Here is a 19851-nt window from a genome sequence, read left to right on the forward strand (position 1 = left end):
AGGGGATGCACAGATTGGTAGCCCTTTGGGCGCAGTTCCAAATTGCTTTGAGACCAATTTTGTAGGAAACGAATGATCTGAGCTGGAGAAGAACAGACCACACCAGAGTCACAGGACTGCACCAGATGTTTCTAGAAGACTGGGCTTATATCCCAAAGAGATACTAAAGAAGGGAAAGGGACCTGTATGTGCATGAACGTTTGTGGCAGCCTCTTTGTAGTGGCCAGAAACTGGAAAATGAATGGATGCCCATCAGTTGGAGAATGGTTGGATAAATTGTGGTATGTGAATGTTATGGAATATTATTGTTCTGTAAGAAATGACCAGAAGGATGAATACAGAGAGGCCTGGAGAGACATGAACTGATGCTGAGTGAAATGAGCAGAACCAGGAGCTCATTATATACCTCAATAACTATACTGCATGAGGATGTATTCTGATGGAAGTGGATTTCTTCAATAAAGAAAAGATCTAACTCAGTTTCAATTGATCAATGATGGACAGAAGCAGCTACACCCAAAGAAAGAACACTAGGAAATGAATGTAAACTGTTAGCATTTTGGTTTTTCTTCCCAGGTTATTTCTACCTTCTGAATCCAATTCTCCCTGTGCAACAAGAGAACTGTTCAGTTCTGCACACAGATATTGTATCTAGGATATATTGTAACCTATTTAACATGTATGGACTGCTTGCCATCTGGGGGAGAGGGTGGAGGGAGGGAGGGGAAAAATCGGAACAGAAGTGAGTGCAAGGGATAATGTTGTAAAAAAAATTACCCTGGCATGGGTTCTGTCAATAAAAAGTTATAATTAAAAAAAAGATTTTCAAAATATTTTTTAAAAAGATGTTTCTAGAAGAAGGGATACATCCATTTTTTCCCTTTGCATTTTTTGTCAGTTAGGTCTACTTATCAAAGGGAATTGATTATCCCCTTTGATTTTTGTCAAGCGCCATCCATTTTTCCATTTTTCCTTTCACATCCTCTCTCCTTCACAAGTCCCATAATTACAAACCCTTGATGAAGTATTTCTCTTTGCCCTGACTGATCTAAAAGAGATGGCCAAATAGCATCCTTTTAAATTTAATAAACTGTCGCCCTTGTTAATAAAATGATTAAATTGCCCTCTCTCCAAAAATTAAATTTCCAACGATAGCATTCATGTGTTGTTGCCGTTGTTTGCCCTTCGAAAAGGACCATGACCTCAGGGAGGTGATGCCAGGACATACAAGTGAATTGGATTTGAGTCATGGAGGGTTGTGCAAGGTCACCTGCCTCACTTTCCCCTCCATGAGCCAGCTGAGTCCAGTGGCCAGACATAGATCAAGACGACTGGAGATGACCCTGGAAGAAATGGAGACCGTGGCCTTTTTAAGCTAAGATTTTCAAGAGATCTCAAATTAACTGAAACTGAAGAGTTCAGAGATTAAGGCTAGATAGCGATTGAGGCAAAAAAAATCCCCTCTTTCATCTAATTAAAAAAAAACTAAATTAATTAATTAAGCTGGGAGGGGAAAAAATTCACTCCTGCTTTAGCCATGTGTATAAGGAGCCAAATGGACAGTAGCAATGCGCCTTCTAGTGGCGTATCGAAAGTATACAGCTCCCTCAGTGAAGGAGAGACTCTGGATAAAGGGTTAACATCCAAGGAAGGAGAGTTACATCTTCGTTGCTTGTTTCCCTCTCCTTGTCCATTTCAATTTTATTTCCAACGAACAAGCTTTGAGATTTTGCTTGATTATTATATTGGTCAATGTTAGTTAAGTCTTTCAATAGGCTGCTGGCCTACCCCAGGGCAGAAAGCACAGGAACAGGAGTCAGGAAGAGGCGAGTTCAAATTCAGCCTCAGACACTTACTAGCTGTGTGATCCTGGGCAAATCATTTACCTTCTGTCTGCTTCAGTTTTCTCATCTGTAAAATGGGGACAATACTAGTACTTCCTAGAGTCATCAAGGATCCAATGAGAAAATATTTGTGAAGTACTTCGCAAGTCTTAAAATATTTTGTAAATGTTATCGCTTTTGTCATTGTCATTTTCAGTCATATCTGACTCTTCATGATCCCCAATAATCGCTTTTGTCGTTCAGACATTTTCAGTCATATCTGACTCTTCACGATCCCTTTGGGGAGTTTCTTGGCAGAGACACTGAAGGGCTGTTTCCCTCTCCAGCTCATTTTACAGATGAGGAAACCAAGGCAAATGGGGCAAAATGATTTACCTAAGGTCATGTGGTTAGTAAATATCTGAGGCTAGATTTGAACTCAGCTTTCTCCTGACTGGAGGCCCAGTGCTCTATCCACTGTGCCACCTGGCTGCCCTCACTATTGCTACTAGCCAGTGTCTTTATAGCTTTAAAGTTTGCAATGTGTTCCATATTTCTTGATATTTGAATGATTTCTTTTTATGATGTTGGTATTGCATAAATTATTCTCTGGGTTCTGCTTGCTTCAGTGACAACTCCTGGGCTCACAGCCTAAGCCTTGATTAATTCAGATAGCCAATCACCCCATTTGACAGAGAAGGAAACTGAGGATCAGTGAAGATACCAAGATCACCCAGTAAGCATCAGAAGCGTGATTTGAACCCAAGTCCCCCGATTCAAGAGCCATGGCTCTTTCCACAGGACTTTGCTTCCTCTGTCTCCTCCCAGGTCTCCCTCAGCCATGCGGAAATCTCCTTAATGTGAACCGATTCTCATTTTCTTCTCATTCATCTCCAGATCATAGAGTTGAAGTTGGAAGAAGCCGTCTAGTTCAAATCCCTCATTTCATAAAGGTCAAATGACTTACCTCACAAGGGACAAAGGTATATTTAGAACCCAGAACCTCTCCCTCTAAATCTAGCCCGTCCTTCTCACTGTACCAGAAGCTGATAATAAAATCCCAATGAGCCAGAAGGTCTGATCACTAGCTCCTTGCTGTCAAGTTACAGACAGGTAGGGGAGAAGCTAGATTTTCTTCTCACCAAAAAAGTATAAAATTCTGCTCTGCCCCTTCTCCCAATTCTGGCCACCTAGCTCTCTCAGCAGCCCGGATCTGAGGAGGGAGGGGCTCTAGGTACCACAAGGACAGTGACTTGGCTGCGCCCTCCCCTAGTCTGCTGGGGTGGGGGGAGGTTAGTGAGGAGAAGCCAGGGAGACAAATTACCCAGAATCCCATGCAGAGAGATGAACAAGGGAGGCTAAGTTGGAAGACTCCAGATAAATGTTCTATGACATCCCACTATTCACAGAATAACCGCTTATACAGCTAGAAGAGACACCTCCAGAGCAGCCTTCTCACCACTTCTTCCCAGGGCCAGCTAGTTAGCATCTCAGTTTGGATTTGAACTCCCAGGTACTTGACTCCCAGCCCCCAGCTCGACCCAGTGCACCACCTACACCTGCCTAAAATATTCTGAAATGCCGAAACCCGGGATTGAACCAGGGACCTTCAGATCTTCAGTCTGACGCTCTCCCAGCTGAGCTATTTCGGCTCCTGAAAGCCTGTGTGCAGGAGACCTGGAAATGAAAGTTGTTACATCAAAGTCTGGCACGACCCACTGATTCGGCCCCAGAAATCGATGGAGTTTAATGGAATGGACATGAGACTAAAGAAGATGCATTAATGACTACTGGCCTTTCTGGTGCATCCCATAGACTCCCCGGACCCTTCTCTTTAGGCAGCAGTGAACACTTCCAAGATACAGTATATATGTTCCATCCCCCCATGAACAAGTGTAATAGCTAATGTTTCTATAGCACCTTGAAGCTGACAAAGATAGTATCTACATCTACATATATATGTGTCTATGTACATATACATATACATGCAGACACATAGGTTCTCATTTAAGCCTTACAATGACCCTGTGATTGAGCCGATATTAGAATCCTGCATTTTACAGACAAGAAAACAGAGGCTGGAAGTCATTAAGGATCTCCCAATAGGACCCAGCTAATAAGAGTCTGACCTGGATGGAGGTCTATCCTCTCCCAGTCCAGAGCTTTATGCACCAGACTGTCTAAAATGTTCCCCCAAAGCCGAAACCCGGAATTGAACCGGGGACCTTCAAGATCTTCAATCTAACGCTCTTCCAACTGAGCTATTTCGGCTCCTTGTGATAGTCTCTGGTATGGAGGGATCAGGGTGATGATTGCCATTTTGTGCATCTCAGACTCAGAATCTCCCAGCGGGAAGACCCCTTGGAGGTCAATAAAGCCAGGCAGTCTCTAATCCCTTTGGGAGCACACTTGGGGATCCACTTTGGAATTGCCCCCTAAATTAGGATATATTATGAGGTGATTCAGGCCAGTTCCAATGATCTTGTGATCAGGAGAGTCATCTATACCCAGAGAGGACTGTGGGAACTGAATGTGGATCACAATATAACATTCTCACTTTTTTTGTTCTCCTGCATTTTGTTTTCTTTCTCATTTTCTTTTTGATCTGATATTTCTTGTGCAGCATGATAATTATATAAGTATTGGATTTAACATATATTTTAACATGTATAATTTATAAATATTGGATTGCTTGCCATCTAGGGGAGGGAGTGGGGAGAAGAAAGGGAAAATCTGGAACAGGAGGCTATGCAAGCATCAATGCTGGAAAATTATCCGTGTGTATATTTTAAAAATAAAAAGCTTTTAAAAAAAAGATTAGGATGTATTTCCTGATACATCAAGCCTCAAGTGGTCCCTCCATGACTTTCCCCCATTATTCCTAATTCTGTCCTCTGGGGCCAAGTGAACAAGGCTCATCCCTCTTCCAAAGGACAGCCTGTTCAATACTTGAATGGACTGACCATGATTCAACCCTTCCCCCAGCTCTTCCTAGATCTCCTTATACAAATGTTTTAAAAGAAACATGTCACCCTTTATCCCTCCCTCATCCTTTGAACCAATATTGTTCCTTTAGAATAAGGTATCAGCTTCCAGAGTCAGATTTCATTCCTGGATCCTCATCCCACCAAGTTTCAATGATTAACTCATTCTGTAAATATTTTATATTTACCCGTTTATATGTTGTTTTCCCTAGTAGCACGCAAACTTGAGTGTCTTGAGAGTTGAAAGTGATTCATTTGGGGCCTGCGTACCCCCAACCCCAAATATAATATGTAGGTTGTAAATGTTTCATAAATTGAACTAAATAAAAATAAAATGAACTAAATAAATAGGAACTTGTTGATCTAGAAAGGACCGGCCATCATTTTACAGCGGAGGAAGCTGAGACCCATCACAGTTTAAGGGACTTACTCAAGATCACCCCATTAGAAGCTTCAGAGGCAAGATTTGAAGGCAGTTCTTTGATATGAGTCAACTCTCTTTCCACTGTACCCATTGAATCATGCATAAAAGCAAATATGGTTGAAACTCTGGTCTTCCCAAGGAACATGAGGCAAAAAAGGTAGGCAGTAAGGAAGTCAGTGAGAGGAAATTGGACTGTGATGGGCCCGCTGCAGACTGAACAAGGCGATGCTTGATCTTGCATTTGACTTAGGTCCACAGATAGGCCCGGGGTTTTCCAAACCCGTCAAATTTGAGGATGTAAAGGGACCTTAGTAGGCATCTAGTCCAACCCATAACCAGAAGGAATCCCCACTATCCCACGCCCAACAAATGGTTGTCCAATGTAGCGCCCAACCCTGCCCTTCCTGCACTCCCAGTTCTGTTCCCCTTTGTCCTTAGTCTTCTTCACTGACTCTTCATTTCTGTCCTGCCATCACCAAAGGTGTCCCCCAAGGTCCTTTCCTAAGCTCCTTCCCTTTTCATTCTCTGTCCTCATGCCTAATGACTTTGTCAGCTCCCATTGTCACCTCTTTCCAAATGATTCTCTGAACTGTTCAATCCAAGGTTCTCTGCTGAGCTACAGCCCCACATCACCCACTGCCTTTGGGACATCTTGGATTGATTGTCCCATAGGCGTCAGACTCAACAGGTCTCAAGGCCTTTCTTTTACTGCCACATCCTCGGGGTCAGCCAGGTTGCCAGCTGTGGGGTAATCCTAAGTTCCTCACGCTCACACCCACCAGTCTGCGGCTAAATTCTGCTTTTCTACCTTCATATATGTGTGTGTTCATACATATATGTGTGCATATGTGTATACACAAAGACACACATCATATATCTCTACTATATATATATATATATATATATATATATATATATATATATATACATACAAGTACGGATCCATGTACCAAGCCAGATTAGTCTTATATTAACATTTTCATCAACAGTTTGGAAAAAGGCATAAAGAAAATCTGCTTCAAGTTTGCAGATGACCCAAAGCTGGCCAGCATGCTTACTGTGTTGGATGACAATTCAGTTTGAAATAAAGATTCAGGGTTTTTGATGGACACAACCTGTCAGCCAAAAGCAGCCTGGGTGACCTGGGGGGCAGGAAGAGGGGCATTATGGGCAGCGGAGGGTCCTGCCGCCGTCTCTCCTCATTTGAGCAAATCCTCAGTGTTGTGTTCAGTCCTGGACCCCATATATTTTGAAGGACATTTTTAGGTTGGTCAGGAAGGACATTTCCACAGGAAAGTGACCAAGACCGTGAGGGAACATGGAGTCTTTGGATCCATAGAAGGGAGAGAATTGGAAGTTTAGTCTCACCTGGAGAGACTTACACGAACTGATGCTAAACGAAATGAGCAGAACCAGGAGATCATTGTACACACCAACAAGAAGATCATGGGATGATCAGTTCTGATGGCTGTGACTCTCTTCAGCAATGAGAGGATTCAAACCAGTCCCACTTGTGCAGTGATGGAGAGAGCCATCTACACCCAGGGAATGACTGTGGGAACTGAGTGTGGACCACAACATAGCATTCTCACTTCTTTTATTGTTGTTGGCTTGAATTTCATTTTCTTTCTCTTTTTTATTCCTTTTTGATCTGATTTTTCTTGTGAAAGATAGTTATAAATATATGTGTACATATTGGATTTAATATAGTTTACCATGTTTAACATCTATTGGATTACTTGCCATCTCAGGCAGGGGGTGGGAGGAAGGGGGGAATTGGAACACAAGGTTTTTCAAGGGTCGGTGGTGAAAAATTATTCTTGCACATGTTTTGAAAAAGCTTCAATTAAAAAAAAAAAAAAAGTTTAGCCTCTGAAAAGAAAAGGCTGAGCTGTCCATGCTCTCCCCTCCCTGATTTCCTGCCATCTACTCTGCGGGTAGTTTTGGGGTACCCAGTTGTGTGCACGGGGGTCTCCCCTACCAGAATGTAAGCCTCTAGCAGGGAGGGATCGCTTTTGCCTTTCTCAGCCGAGGTGCTTGACATGTAGTGACTGCTTAGTAACTCTTTGTTGACCAGACTCCGATTAATGGCTGGAGGGTGGTGGGTGAGAACCGGGACTAGTCGTAAAGAATCTGAGGGTCGCTGCAAAGGGATGCCTTTAATTCTGTGCAGAAAGCTAGATTTCCATTCATTGTCTTAATTGGAATATCCTCCTATTTCTACAAGCATTCCCATTTCTCTGATAAGGCAACTGAGGCCACGAGGGAAATTTGTCCACGATCTTGAAGGATGTAAGATGCAAATTCAGGTCTCCTTAGCACAAGCATGTAAGCGGCCTCAGGACAAATAGGAAAGCCTCCCCCCTCCCCCCTCCCCGGAGATCTTTTAAGTGAAAGATTGGTCAGCGGTGGGTGGGCTACGGGATCTTTGGGGAACTTTTCAACTCGGAGACTATGCGATGAGAGGGGGCCTGTGAGGGAGGGGGGGAGGGGAGGAGACCATTCTGGGAGCTCCGTGACTCTCAGCACCTGGGCCACTCCAGGAGCCTCCTGAGGAGCCGACTTGACTGCGGTGGAGAGAACTTCCACACCAGGAGTGGCCCCTGACATCCGGGTACCAGAGGGGCCTGGAGAAGGTCACAGTCCATGCTTCTCCTCCCGGGCTAATATATTTGCAGACTGGAAGACATGGTGTCTCTAAGGTCTGGCTCCACAGATGCTGAAACAAGGAAAAAAAGCGGCCCTTGGGAGGTTCGGGGCCGGCCCGGGCGGGTCTCCCCGCTCCGTCTCTAACACCCCCGAGCGCGCACAGACCCACGCGAAGCCCGGGGCGGCCCCGGCGGCCTCAGTCTCCGAAGTTGCAGATCTCGGCCTCCTTCTCCTTCCAGAAGGCGAAGCTCCTGTCGATGTAGCCGCAGACGTCCGGGCTGCCGAAGCTGCCCGGCTCGGGGCGGGCGCCGGGCCCGGGCGGCGGCCTGACGGGGGTCAGCCCCGACCTGCGGCCGGGCTCCGGGCCCCCGCCGGGCCCCCCGCCGCCGCCGCCGCCGCCGCCGCCGAAGAAGCGCGCCTTGATGTCCTCGAAGCCGTCCCTCCAGCTGCGGCGGCCCGCCTGCACCTCGTCCGTCACGGCCTTGTGGAAGCTGCGCACCGTCTCCCAGCTGTGCGCGCCCAGGTGGTCGAAGACCTCGAAGCAGAGCAGGTGGCGCATCTTGCGCTCGTCGGGGGGCAGCTCGAGCTCCAGGAGCCGGAAGTAGCCCAGCATGAAGAGGTCCAGGCTGAGGCTGTGGTAGTCCACGGGCTCCCCGTCCGCGCGGGGCACGAACATCTCGGGGGAGTAGGTGACGGGCGGGCGGCTCGGGCGCCGCGGCCGCCGCGCGGGCACGTGGCCCATCACGTCCTTCCAGTTGCCCAGCAGTTGGGAGATGACGCTCCTCTGGCGGAGCAGCTGGCCCAACCCGGCGGGCTCGCGGAGGGGGGGCTCGCGGAGGGGGGGCTCGCGGAGGGGGGGCTCGCGGAGGGGGGGCTCGCGGGACGCCAGGGTCCTCCTGGCCGCCGTCCTCAGGGCGGGGGCGTAGGCCGCCTTCTTCCAGTGACTCAGAAAGAGCATGACGATCCGTTCCTTCCGCAGGGCCTCGGGCGCGGGCCCGGGGCAGGTGCCCGCCTCGGAGGACGCCTCCTCGCAGCTGATGCCCGAGTCGCTGGCCTCTTCGGGGTCGTCGGAGGCCTGCCTCTCGGCGGCCGGGGCGTCAGCGGCCTCCCAGGGACCCCCCGGGCTCTTCTCATCGGGGCCCCTCCCGCCTCCGCCGCCGTCGGCCGGCTCCGGATCGGCCTGCTTCTCGAAGTTGTCCCGGAGGCTTCTCACCGACACGCCGCACTCCAGGATCTCCTTCTCGGCGCTGCTCCCCGAGGGGCCCGCGGCGCCCCCCCGCACCCTGAACGAGGCCCCGGGGGCGGGGGGCTCCTTCGGCCTGGCCAAGCCGTTCACGCCCTTCAGCAGCCCCGCCATGCTCTTCAGCAGCCCCGAGATGTGGCTGCACCAATATGGCAGCGCCTGGCCCTCGTCGGCCGCCGCCCCCCCCTCGTCCGGCCCCGGGCTCAGGAAGCGGCTGTTGACCGTGATGTTGACGATGGGGGCGGGGAGGAGGCTCTGGAGCTCCTCGGCCAGGCGCCCCAGCTCGCTCTCGTACTCCTGGCACCTCTTCCGCATCTGCAGCTTCTCGATCTGCTTCTCCAAGTAGACCAGGTCATCCTCCGTCAGCAGCTCCCCGTAGGGGCCCAGGATGGCGTTGTGGATCTGCGAGTACCTCCAGTCCCCCAAATCCGGGGGGTCGCTGCCGCTGCTCTGTCGGGGAAGAGAGAGAAGAGGGGGTGGGGGTGGGGGTGGGGCACTGCCCCCTTCTAGCCTCCTAACCGGTAACTGCCTTCCTCCCCTGGCCAGTTCCCTCACTTTAGAATGCAAGGGATGATAGATAGCCGCTCCCCACCCTTGGCTGGCTATAGGGGACTAGATCCTTACTTAGTCTTTGGAGGAGGGAAGAATGAGGGAGGGGACGTCTCTTGTGAGCCCCGGTAGATCTTCGGTCAAATTAAAATGAATTAGTACTCTCGGGGTCTCGGGAACCTTTCCCCTCTAGCAAGACAAGACGTCACCCATTCCCGCTTTCCCATTCTGTGCCATCTGTGGCCATTTTCCCCATTTGCCTTCCATCTTAGACGAGTCCAGATCGTCTTTGGGGGGGCAAAGAGAATGACCAAAGTATTCTCTCCATCCCTAGCTTCCGAATCTTATTACCCTTCCAAGAGCCTCATTACTTATTTTTCTCCCAGTTGACTTCTAAGGCCATTTTGAAATGGCTACCAGGATCTCATTATCCTGGGCTCCCTTCAGTGTTTTGGTCATCACTGGGACAGTTTCCAAATAATGATCAAACCACAGAGCCAGTCAGGTCGGTTCCAACAACTGGACGCTCGACATAATTCATAAGATGATTCTCGATCAATGTCCGGCTCTGTCTGATTGCAAATGGTCAACTTGGGCACTGCTCGGGTCACCTTGGCTCTTATTGTCGATAGCTCTAGAAGGCCTATTGGATGTATCGACAAGAAAATCATAAAGTCTCTCGATAGAGGAGATACCCCCGCTAAGCAAAGACCCTCAGTGCTCTTCTGAATAATTGCTTCAATAATATTATTATTGAAATAATAATAATAGCTACCATTTATATAATGCTCACAATGTGCCAGAAACTGTTGCTAAGCACTCTCCAATTGTAATCTCATTTGATCCTCACAACAATCCTGGAGGGTAGGTGCTGTTATTATTCCCACTTAACTGAGGCAAACAGAAGGTTGCCCAGGATAACACAGCTAATCACCACTAGCCGCTGCACCACCTGCGATGGCACTCTATTTGCACAATATAGCCTCCAGTGGTGTGGTAATCTGTGGAATAGTTTATCCCTTCTGTGTTGGACATTTTCTTTGTTACTTATGTTGCTTGACTGTTTAATGCTGCCTTCTACTTTGAAAAAGTGTGCCCTCTGGTTGGTCTGGTAAAGGAAACATTGGTGGGGGCTCGCGGGCCGGGCTTTTCGAGGGGACTAATGGGGACTCTGAGGTAGTTTTCAGAAGGAGCAAGATTGAGGGGAGATACAGAACAAATGTATCGGGCTACACGGTAGGAGAACTCAGAGCAACACATCCAAAGTCTGCATGGGTTTCCTTTGCTTCCTCAGTTCCCCAGAATGGGATTGGGAACTTGCAGAAAGTATCATCAGCTTCACTCTCCAGGATCAGAGCTGATAAATTTCTCATTTAGAAGACAAATGATGCATTTGCACCCTCTTTTCCAGAGGAAAATGGCCTCTAGAGAAGAAGACCCCATCTGTGGGGAATATCCCCTCCTCACTGACCCTCCACTCGCTCCAGCCGTTTCTTTTGTCCTAGATGACTGGTCCCTACTCTCACGTTTCCCTTCTAGTCTGTGGATCCCCTGGGCTCCAGTTAGAGAAGTGGAAGAGGCTTCCTGGCTGAGTAGATCCTGTTTCAGCATCGATGTCTCTTCGTTGTTGGTCTATTAGACAGCATGTCCTCTAGAGCTCCAGGCTTGACGTATTCCTCCCCATCTCCTGAGTGCAAATCTGATTCCTGACCCCCTGCTTCCACTCTGACCACCAGTTTCCGGGCCTCCTGAGACCTGTGTTACTTGTAGCCCTAACCCTGATCTTTTGTTGCCTTGCTTTATGCTGTTATTCTGATTGTTCCAGCATGACACAGACCGCCTCCCCATGCCCTCTTCGCACACTCACCCAATGCAGGAGAATCGGATCTTCTCCGAATTGGTTTCATTTTTCCACTGTAGCCCCCTCGGGGCCTGGGACATCCATCCATCCTTGCAGCCTTCTCATCCTGAGACAACCCTCTGCCATAACCGCCTCCTTCTCCCAGGAAGGAGTTCCTCCTGGGATCTCATTTTGGTGAGGGGCCCAGACCGTTCAACCTTCACAACTCTCCTAACAGTACTTTTGACCATCCCCACTATCTTTTCAGCTTCCACTGTATGCTGGCTTCTTCCCCTAGAATCGAAGCCCCTTCAGGGCAGGGACGATCTCTCTCAGCTTGTATCCCCAGTGCCTGGTACATAGTAGGCACTAAATAAATGCCCGTCTTCAAAGGGCTATAAACTCTGCGTACCTTTTGACCCAGCAGTGTCTCTACTGGGTCTCAAGGAAATCATAAAGGGGGGAGGGAGGGAAAGGGACCCACATGTGCAAAAATAGCCACTCTTTTTGTGGCAACAAAAAATTGGAAAACGAGCAGATGCCCCCAAATTGGGGACTGGCTGAACCAGCTGTGGCGTATGAAGGCGATGGGATATTATTGTTCTATAAAAAATGATGAACGGGCTGATTTTAGAAAGGCCTGGAAAGATTTACAGGAACTGATGCTGAGCAAAACAAGCAGAACCAGGAATACACTGTATACAGTAACGGCAAGAACGTGTGGTGATCAACTACGAAAGACTCGGTTCTTCTCAGTGGCTCGGGGATCCAAGGCAAGCCCCATAGACTTTGGACAGAAAATGCCATCTGTATCCAGAAAAAGATCTAAGGACACTGAATGTAAATCGACTCATGCTATGTTCACTTTTCTCCCTCTCCCGTGGTTTTTCCCTTTTGTTCTGAATGTTCTCTCCCAATATGACTCATAAATCAATGTCTATTAAAAACAATTTTTAAAAAAGAGAAATAAACCCTGGCTTGGTCAAACACTGACCAGCTTCTCCCAGAAAGCACTGTACCTTCCCCTCTGTCATCTCCTCTGACCAAAGCTGGGCCTGCAGCTTCCGCACCATGACCTGCCGTTTCCATTCTGGGATAGAGTGGCCATTCTCATCCTCGGTGGGCACCAGAGCATCGATGTCCGATGGGTTCAGTTCTTCCAATGGAAAGGAGACGAGGCCATCCTTGTTGTCATTCAGTGGTTCCATCTTCTTCCCTTGCTCGGGGGCTTTCTCCTCATTGTATATCGTGGCAACCTTGAGGGGAACCAGACTCTAATAAATAGGGGGCCGGGAAAGGTTTGGATCGAGCCACCTGAACCTAAGGACCTTGGGAATTCTCTCCCTCTGAGAGTCAATCCTGTGTAGACGCCTCCAAGCAGCTCCTGGATGCAAGGGCTGGGGATGGGGCTGATGCTCTAGTGATATTCTATAGTGAAAGGTGAAAATGTCTTGGGAGGAGGGGCGGAGAAAAAGGAGGCAGAGCAAAGGACCCTGGAACCACGGCCAACAACGGGACCTTGTGTGGGAGTGGCCACTGTGTACTCAGACCATGAGGGACTTCATGGCATCTTTTTGTTTACATCCAGCACAAATAACCACTGTAAATGAAAGCATAGTTAATGGCTGCAGCCCCTCGTGCAGATGCAGCATTAAGGTGATAGAGGTTGGAAAAGTTAGTAAAGGACACAGATTTCCCAGACTCCCTCATTTCATAGATAAGGAAACCTAGAAAGGCGAGAGCCAGGCCCAGGGTTTCACTTCCAGGAAGCAGCTAAGGATTATAACCGTTGTCTTGCTGCCTCCCAGCCCATCATTAACTTACAAACTGAGGGAGGGGAGGGAAATCCTGGAGGAGGGGGGAGCTGAGGCCCCTTTTCCAGGTTCTGAAGGATGAGCCCCCAAAGCAGCCCCAGCTCCAGCCTCTCAGTTGACAGATGCTTTCCGGTTCATGTGATGATGATGGGTTAGAGTGATACTCCCAGGAACACCTGATGGCACTTAATGAAATAAAAGAGCAGTAAATTTAGAAGCAATTAAAAGGCAATATCTGTTTCCATGGGCCACAATCGCCCGTGTCCTTCGATGCCCCTAGGAGCATGTCATCAAGCCAAGAGCTCTGTTGTGGATCGAGGTGTTCACTGCCCAAGTCAAAAAGAAGCAAAAAGTGTATGGTTAGTGGTCAAGGCTCTCTCTAGAGATACAAGGACAGGGATGAGCATCCCAGTGTAAGGATCAAAAGCCAGAGAATACTGAACTCAATCAACAGACATTTACAGACCATCCCCTTATGCAGGGACCTGTGATGGAGAGGAGGGAGGGAGGGAGAGGGATGGAGACAAGAGACACAGAGAGACAGAGACACAGAGACATAGAGAAGGAAGGGAGGGAGGGAAGGAGGGAGAAAGGGAGGGAAGAAGGCACTGTAAATGATGAAACCGAGTACCTAGGAAGTTAACTCATTTGTCCTGGGTTCCATAGCCAATAAGTAATAGGTAAGAATTGAATGGAACTAAATTGAGTTGAATTAAATTACGCTGAAGGAGCTTACATTCTACGAGGGAAAACCACATGTACACAGATGAATAATTGTAAAACATTCTCTTGCTCAAATCTCTCATTGATCAGCATAGGAACCTCCTTCTACCAATGAAGATACTTACCCCCAACTTCTAGACAAGTACGCCAGTGCATTGTTGGTGGAGCTGTGGATTGGTCCAACCATTTAAGAAATCGATTAGGAATTATGCAAGGAACATGACACAATTTCTGTAACTTTAACCCATAGTTACCCACACCCCTCAAGAAGGTCACAGACAGAAACAAAAGCTCTATACATACCAAAATATTCTCAATATACCAGAAGATTTTAGTATTTAGTAATGTTTTTCCTGGTGACAAAGAACTGGAAACAAAGAAGATCCCCATGGACTGGGGAGGGGAAGGGCAGCAGGGCAGAAAGTCGCTCACAAATAACATCAGATTTTTTGGATGTCCTGATTGATCTTGCTCGTTTAACTTTTTGGTGATTCTTTTTTGGGGGCCAGGCAATTGGGGGTGTGAGTTGCCTTGCATCATGCTAGAAAGTGTTAAATGTCTGAGGTCGGATTTGAACTCAGGTCCTCCTGAGAGACCAGTGCTCTCTCTACTGCACCATCTAGTTGCCTTTATTGTCTTAAAGACCTTTAAATCATAGTCGGATACAGGGTTTAACATATCCACACACACACACACACACACACACACACACACACACACACACACACACAATACCTGAACACAAAAGAAAGGGACAAAAAAGGATCTGTGTGAAGCAGGGCAGGGAGAAGCTACCTCATACGGGTAAGTGCCTGGAAATGGGTTTTGCAAAGTCCAGAGTTCAGGATAAATGTTAGTTTTTTCCACCCCAGAAATTCTTCTCTGTGTGGATTTCCTGCATCATTTCAGCCCCGCAAAGGTTCTCTGGCCTTCCAGGGCTTCGGTCCCTGTTCCCGTGGTACCTTGGAGAGCTCTCTGCTCTAAATGCCGAGGTCCTGGGCCTTATTCGCCATTTGTGTGCCCGTTGGCAAGTCCTCCCTCAGTTTATCTATAAAATGGAGGCAAAAGAGCCCCAACAGTCCTGCCCATCTGTGGTCCCCTACAATGCCAAGTGACGTCGTGGTTCCTTGGCCCTACCGTGGGCTCAGAGGCCAAACAGAGACACTGAACTCATCCACACTAGGGTGGACATGATTGAGATCCGATCTTTTCTGAGATCAGCTTTTGGTAATGGACAGGGAAAGAGGGGAGGACCCTGGTCACCTGGAGACAGAGAAAGCCCATCTTGCATATGGGGGAAGGGGACGCCAGGAGCCCGGAGAAGAAACTCGGACAAGGTCCCCGTTCTGCCTGCCTTGGAACCCCCGACAGAATGCCTGCAGGATACATTAAGTGAGAGTGCAGAAACCGCAAGGTAAGAAACCCCGGGGCAGAGGCCCTGATTACAATCAGTTAGGTTCACTTTTCATTTTCACTTTCCCATAAGGATCTGATCTCAACCATTCACACTTTAGTAAGAATGAGTCCAAGTTTTTCCATGCAGGCGCCATTTCTCAGTCCTGATCTTGACTTTGCCCCAAGCCTTAGCCAGCAGGGGAAGTGGAGGCACCACAGATCGCAGAGAAACAGACCCAGGCAGCCCTTCTTTTAGCCTGCTAACTTGCAGCTGTCACCATCCCAAGCATCCAAATTTCTGGAAAGATCATAAACTGGGCCTCTGACCTTTCCCCTTTGATCCTGCAGTGACTAGAGAAACAAGAACTTTTCTGTCTGGTTTAGCCTTGAATTCAGATCAAATTTGCCCCTGAAATCTCTTACAAAATAAGTAAACACTCAATGGAGCCTGGCTAATGTTAGCATGGGGCATTCTGGGTCAATCTGCATGGAGCCAGCCCCGTCCCGGATGCTTGTGCTCGATTTTGCTGTCTCTCTGTGTGGATTGTCGGGTCCGATTGGCCCAAATAGAGCTTCTGCTCTCCCCAAACATCTTCCAAAAAGCCCAGGACTGGGTTTGCACCGACCTCTGACCACCCTAAACTCCTGCAATTGGAGGGAGGAGTGAAGGCTGAAATTCTCGGACTCCAGGGTCCAAACCCCGAAGCACACACACGGCTTTCCCGGCTGCTGCCGGGTGACTGGGCAGTGACGCCCGCTTGGCCCTGTCCCCTCCACCATGGGGCCAGGCTCCTGTTCTTTAGCACACTCTTCGCTGCTCTTGCATTTTTAACGCCCTGCCCCGTCTCTGGAGCAACGCGGTCTTCAGAGCGAGGTGGCTCCTGCCGAACATTTTGTGAGGTTCGGATATCCAGAGGCGATGGGGAGGATTCCCTATCTGAGGGACGATCGAAACCGAGAGCTCACCCGGGAGGGTGCGCTCCCCAAAGTGGTGGCAGGCCCGGGGACCCGGAAATGTAACCCCAGAGGTCCTCAGCAAAGAGGCTGGAGCTTCCACTGGTTAGCAGAGTCATGAGTGGGAATCCCGACAACCAGGACAAATCCACTCGGGGACCAGGGGACGGGAATGTCATTGAGAAAGGGGGAGTCACTTCTCAGCCCGTGACCTGTCCTGGCACAGAAATAGGAAAAGTATATCTACCTGGCCTCTTACCCTCAAGGGCCCAGAACCTCAAAGTGCCCATTTCCTATGGCTGAAAGTCCTGGGGGGCCCTGGAAGGCCCCCCCAGGAGATATCTGTGTCTAACAAAGTATTCTCTGTTCCAGGAATAGCTCCGGCCCTATGCCCAGGTGGCCAGGGGCGCCGAGGTGCTCCCTCTGAGGGCAGATCCAAGACTGACATCTTCAAATGGTCTTCCCAGGAGCTGCTCACTTTCATTGCCTTGGTCTTCCGTGGGACTAGGACAGCCCAGGGGATTCTGTCCTTACCCACTCCTTAGGGCTAACCCACTGAAGAAGTGGAGTCTCTCTTCCTTTTTCCTGGATGAACAGCTCTTTGGGGAGGAAGCATGCCCCCAAGAGCACTCTGAGTCACAGCCCCCATTGCCCCATCCTAGTTACTACTTCATTGAAACCCAGACGCCGGATATCTTAGTAACTAGCGCTCACTGACAACATGAGACCGGTGAGGATGTGTGGATCTCAGACCCAATTTGCTTTGGGGAGCTGCTCACAGGCCCACTGGGACCCCCGGCCCCAGCCTCCCCCTTCCCCAAAGAGCCCCCTCTCCACATCCAGCTCTCCCTGCATCCCTCTGACCTCCGTCCCTGGTTCCACATCCCCTTTTGAGCAGAAGCTCCTGCCTACAGCTCAGACCTGCAGGAGAAAGACCGAAGCGGCGAGTGGCGGGTCCAAATGCTCCGGTGCGTAAGGGGAGCAGGGACAGAGTCCGTGCTTCTGGGGCATTAACCCCGCTGTGGCCACCGTCCTCCAGCAGCTGTTGTCCAGTAACTGCTCTGATGTCCGGACTTGGACAGAGAGCAGCCGGGGACGGAGAGCTCCCTCAGGCTAATGTCACAGTCTGCAAACCGAGCCCCGAGACTGACTCGGCCAATGTCACACAAAGCCCACATTTGAACCCTGCTCCTCTGGCTCCGCATAGCCTGGCTGCTGCCCATTTTACAGATGGAGGAAGCGGGGATGAGAGCAGTTCATTGACTTACCCCAGCTGGTGACAGTCAGAGTGGGATTAAGACCAGGTGTGTCCTAAATGCAGGCCCTGTGGGCTTCCCCCCGACAAACAGTCTCTTTGTGCCTTCGGGAAATGGAAAAGTGTCACGTCTCCCAATCCTCCTCATCCTGCCCTTCCAGGAGGCGGGAGAGGAGCCAGTGAAACTTAACCCTCAACACTTCTTGGACTCGGGAGCGGCCGGAGCCACTAGGGCTCTTTCCAGGGAAGGTGAACCCCCTCCCCCAGACCCTAAAGGGCCATCCAAAGGTGAAACATGACAGAAAGGACTGGGGGAGGCTGTGGGGAAGAGGAGATCCCAAGGCAGGAGAGGAAGCCCATTTAAGGAGCCCCTAAGGGTGCCGGCTGTTTCTCAGATAGCCTGAGGAGGGGGAACAGAAGAGCAGCCCCCCAGCTGCCACCCCCTGGGGGAGGCCAGTCCTGAACCACTTACCTCGAGGAGGAGAAGCTGGACCTCGCTGCCCACCAGCCTGGCCAGCCCATCGTGCCGTGGTGCACCAGCCTCCTCCGGGGAGGACGGGGGTCAGGCTCAGCAGGCCATCAATATTTGAAGGGCTGGGCTATCAGTATCAGGTGGCTGGCTCTCTGTGGGATGTGTGCTGGATCTCTTACCTGAAGCTGTCAGGAGGGAGCCTGGCAGCAGACTTGGGAGAAAACTGCCAATCCTGGAAGCACCGAAGGTCAGATCTTCCAGGATGACCCCAGGGAAGTGGGTGGGGCCCAAGAAGTGGCTGGGCTAAGGGACCTGCCTTCCTGGGGCTTCAGGCCTGCTCCTAAATACTGGTGGGCCGGCCCTGAAGCCTGTGATTCCTTAGTGGGGGCCCCCATGGAAAGGCCCGCCCTCAAGGCCTGGCCTCCTCCCTCAGAGGCTCCACCAGCCTCCTTGCTGCTCCTCTATCTCCCACTTCTATCTTTCCCCTGCTGTGCTCCTGCTTCCTCCACCTTCTCAAACCCACCTTTCCCTACACCCCTGAGGGAGCGCCTTCCCTCAAGTGCCTTCCATCTCTACTGTGTTCATCTTATATGTTTGCAGTTACTGAGGGGCCCTCTCTCCTGTTAGAACGGGAGCCCCCTGAAGGCGGGCACTGGGCCAAAGCTGGCTCATGCTAACTGCCTACCAAATGCTGACTAACTGAAGCACCCAGTGAGGGGCTGGGTTTGACCTCTGCGGGCCAGGCCAGAATCCTTGGGGTGAGCAGGGAGATCACAGGACCATAGAGAAAGGAACAAGTATTATTAAGCGCCCACTATGTGCCTCAAGCTGGCCAAGTGCTTCACAGATATTATCCCATTTGATCGTGAGACTGGAAATTCCCAGAGATCAATCCCCTCATTTTCCAGAGGCCTAGAAAAGGAAAGGCCATCCTGGAGGGAAGGTGCCATGTGCACAGAGTAGCATGCACTGCCCTGGGCCACTGGACCTGTCAAACAGATGACTCTCTGGGGGGCCAGGGAGTTGGGGGGTGGGCAGAGGGGCAGGAGGAAGGGAGCAGCCATGGTCTGAGCCCTGAGGAAGGGAGGGAAAAGTGGAGGAAGAGGAGGGAAGGAGGAAGGGAAGGAGGGAAAGAGGAAGAGAAGGAGGGGTGAAGGGGAGAGAGAAGAAGGGAGGGAGAAAAGGAGGGAAGTTAGGTTACATCTTGTTTCTCTCACTGAATCTAAGCCCATGAGAGTTGGGTTCATGTTTCTGCTATTTTGGTATGGCCAGCACCCAGCACGGAGTATGCTCCTAATGAATTCTTGCTGACTTGAATGGAAAAGCATTCATTCCGTACATGCTGACTACAAACTGAGCCCTTCACTCTTAGCCAAGCACTGGGGGACAAAAGGAAAGGGGGAAGCCCCAATTTTCAAGGAGCCCACTCTTGTCTCCCTGAGGGAGATGCCCAACAAAGCAAACCCGGTTTGGGGGCGTGGGGTGAAACTTTTGTTTCAGTGGTGACCGAAGGGAAAGACAAGGATCACAAAGTTGTCAAACGTTCAGATGACTCAGAGTTGGAGGGACAACCAGCCCACCGTACAGATGGCTCAGATCCCAGAGACTGCTGGGTAGCCTGATGGGCTGAATCGAGTAGAAACAAATATTTTTGAGGAGTATTCTGAAATCCCCTAATAACAAGAAAGATCCTGCCTTCAGGAAGAGCACAGACAAGGGCCTCCGC

General features: G+C 49.9%; 1 protein-coding gene and 2 non-coding genes across 3 annotated transcripts in view; all 3 read right to left on the bottom strand.

The window, feature by feature from the left end:
- Nucleotides 1-3402: 3402 nt before the first annotated feature.
- Nucleotides 3403-3475, bottom strand: TRNAF-GAA. Its single transcript has one exon. It is a non-coding gene; the product is annotated as a tRNA-Phe (tRNA).
- A 545-nt stretch (nucleotides 3476-4020) lies between these two features.
- On the bottom strand, nucleotides 4021-4094 carry TRNAF-GAA. Its single transcript has one exon. It is a non-coding gene; the product is annotated as a tRNA-Phe (tRNA).
- A 2949-nt stretch (nucleotides 4095-7043) lies between these two features.
- Nucleotides 7044-19851, bottom strand: part of ESPNL (espin like) — a 36439-nt gene continuing 23631 nt past the window's right edge. Inside the window, exons 6-8 of the mRNA XM_031961107.1 lie at nucleotides 18126-18197; nucleotides 12557-12786; nucleotides 7044-9619 (exon numbers count right to left, since the gene is read on the bottom strand). Coding sequence (XP_031816967.1) covers nucleotides 8077-9619; nucleotides 12557-12786; nucleotides 18126-18197 — 1845 coding nt within the window. The 3' untranslated portion in view covers nucleotides 7044-8076. The remainder of the gene's footprint in view (nucleotides 9620-12556; nucleotides 12787-18125; nucleotides 18198-19851) is intronic.

The sequence above is a fragment of the Sarcophilus harrisii genome, chromosome 3 (genome assembly GCF_902635505.1).
Source record: "Sarcophilus harrisii chromosome 3, mSarHar1.11, whole genome shotgun sequence".
In the NCBI taxonomy this organism is placed as follows: domain Eukaryota; kingdom Metazoa; phylum Chordata; class Mammalia; order Dasyuromorphia; family Dasyuridae; genus Sarcophilus; species Sarcophilus harrisii.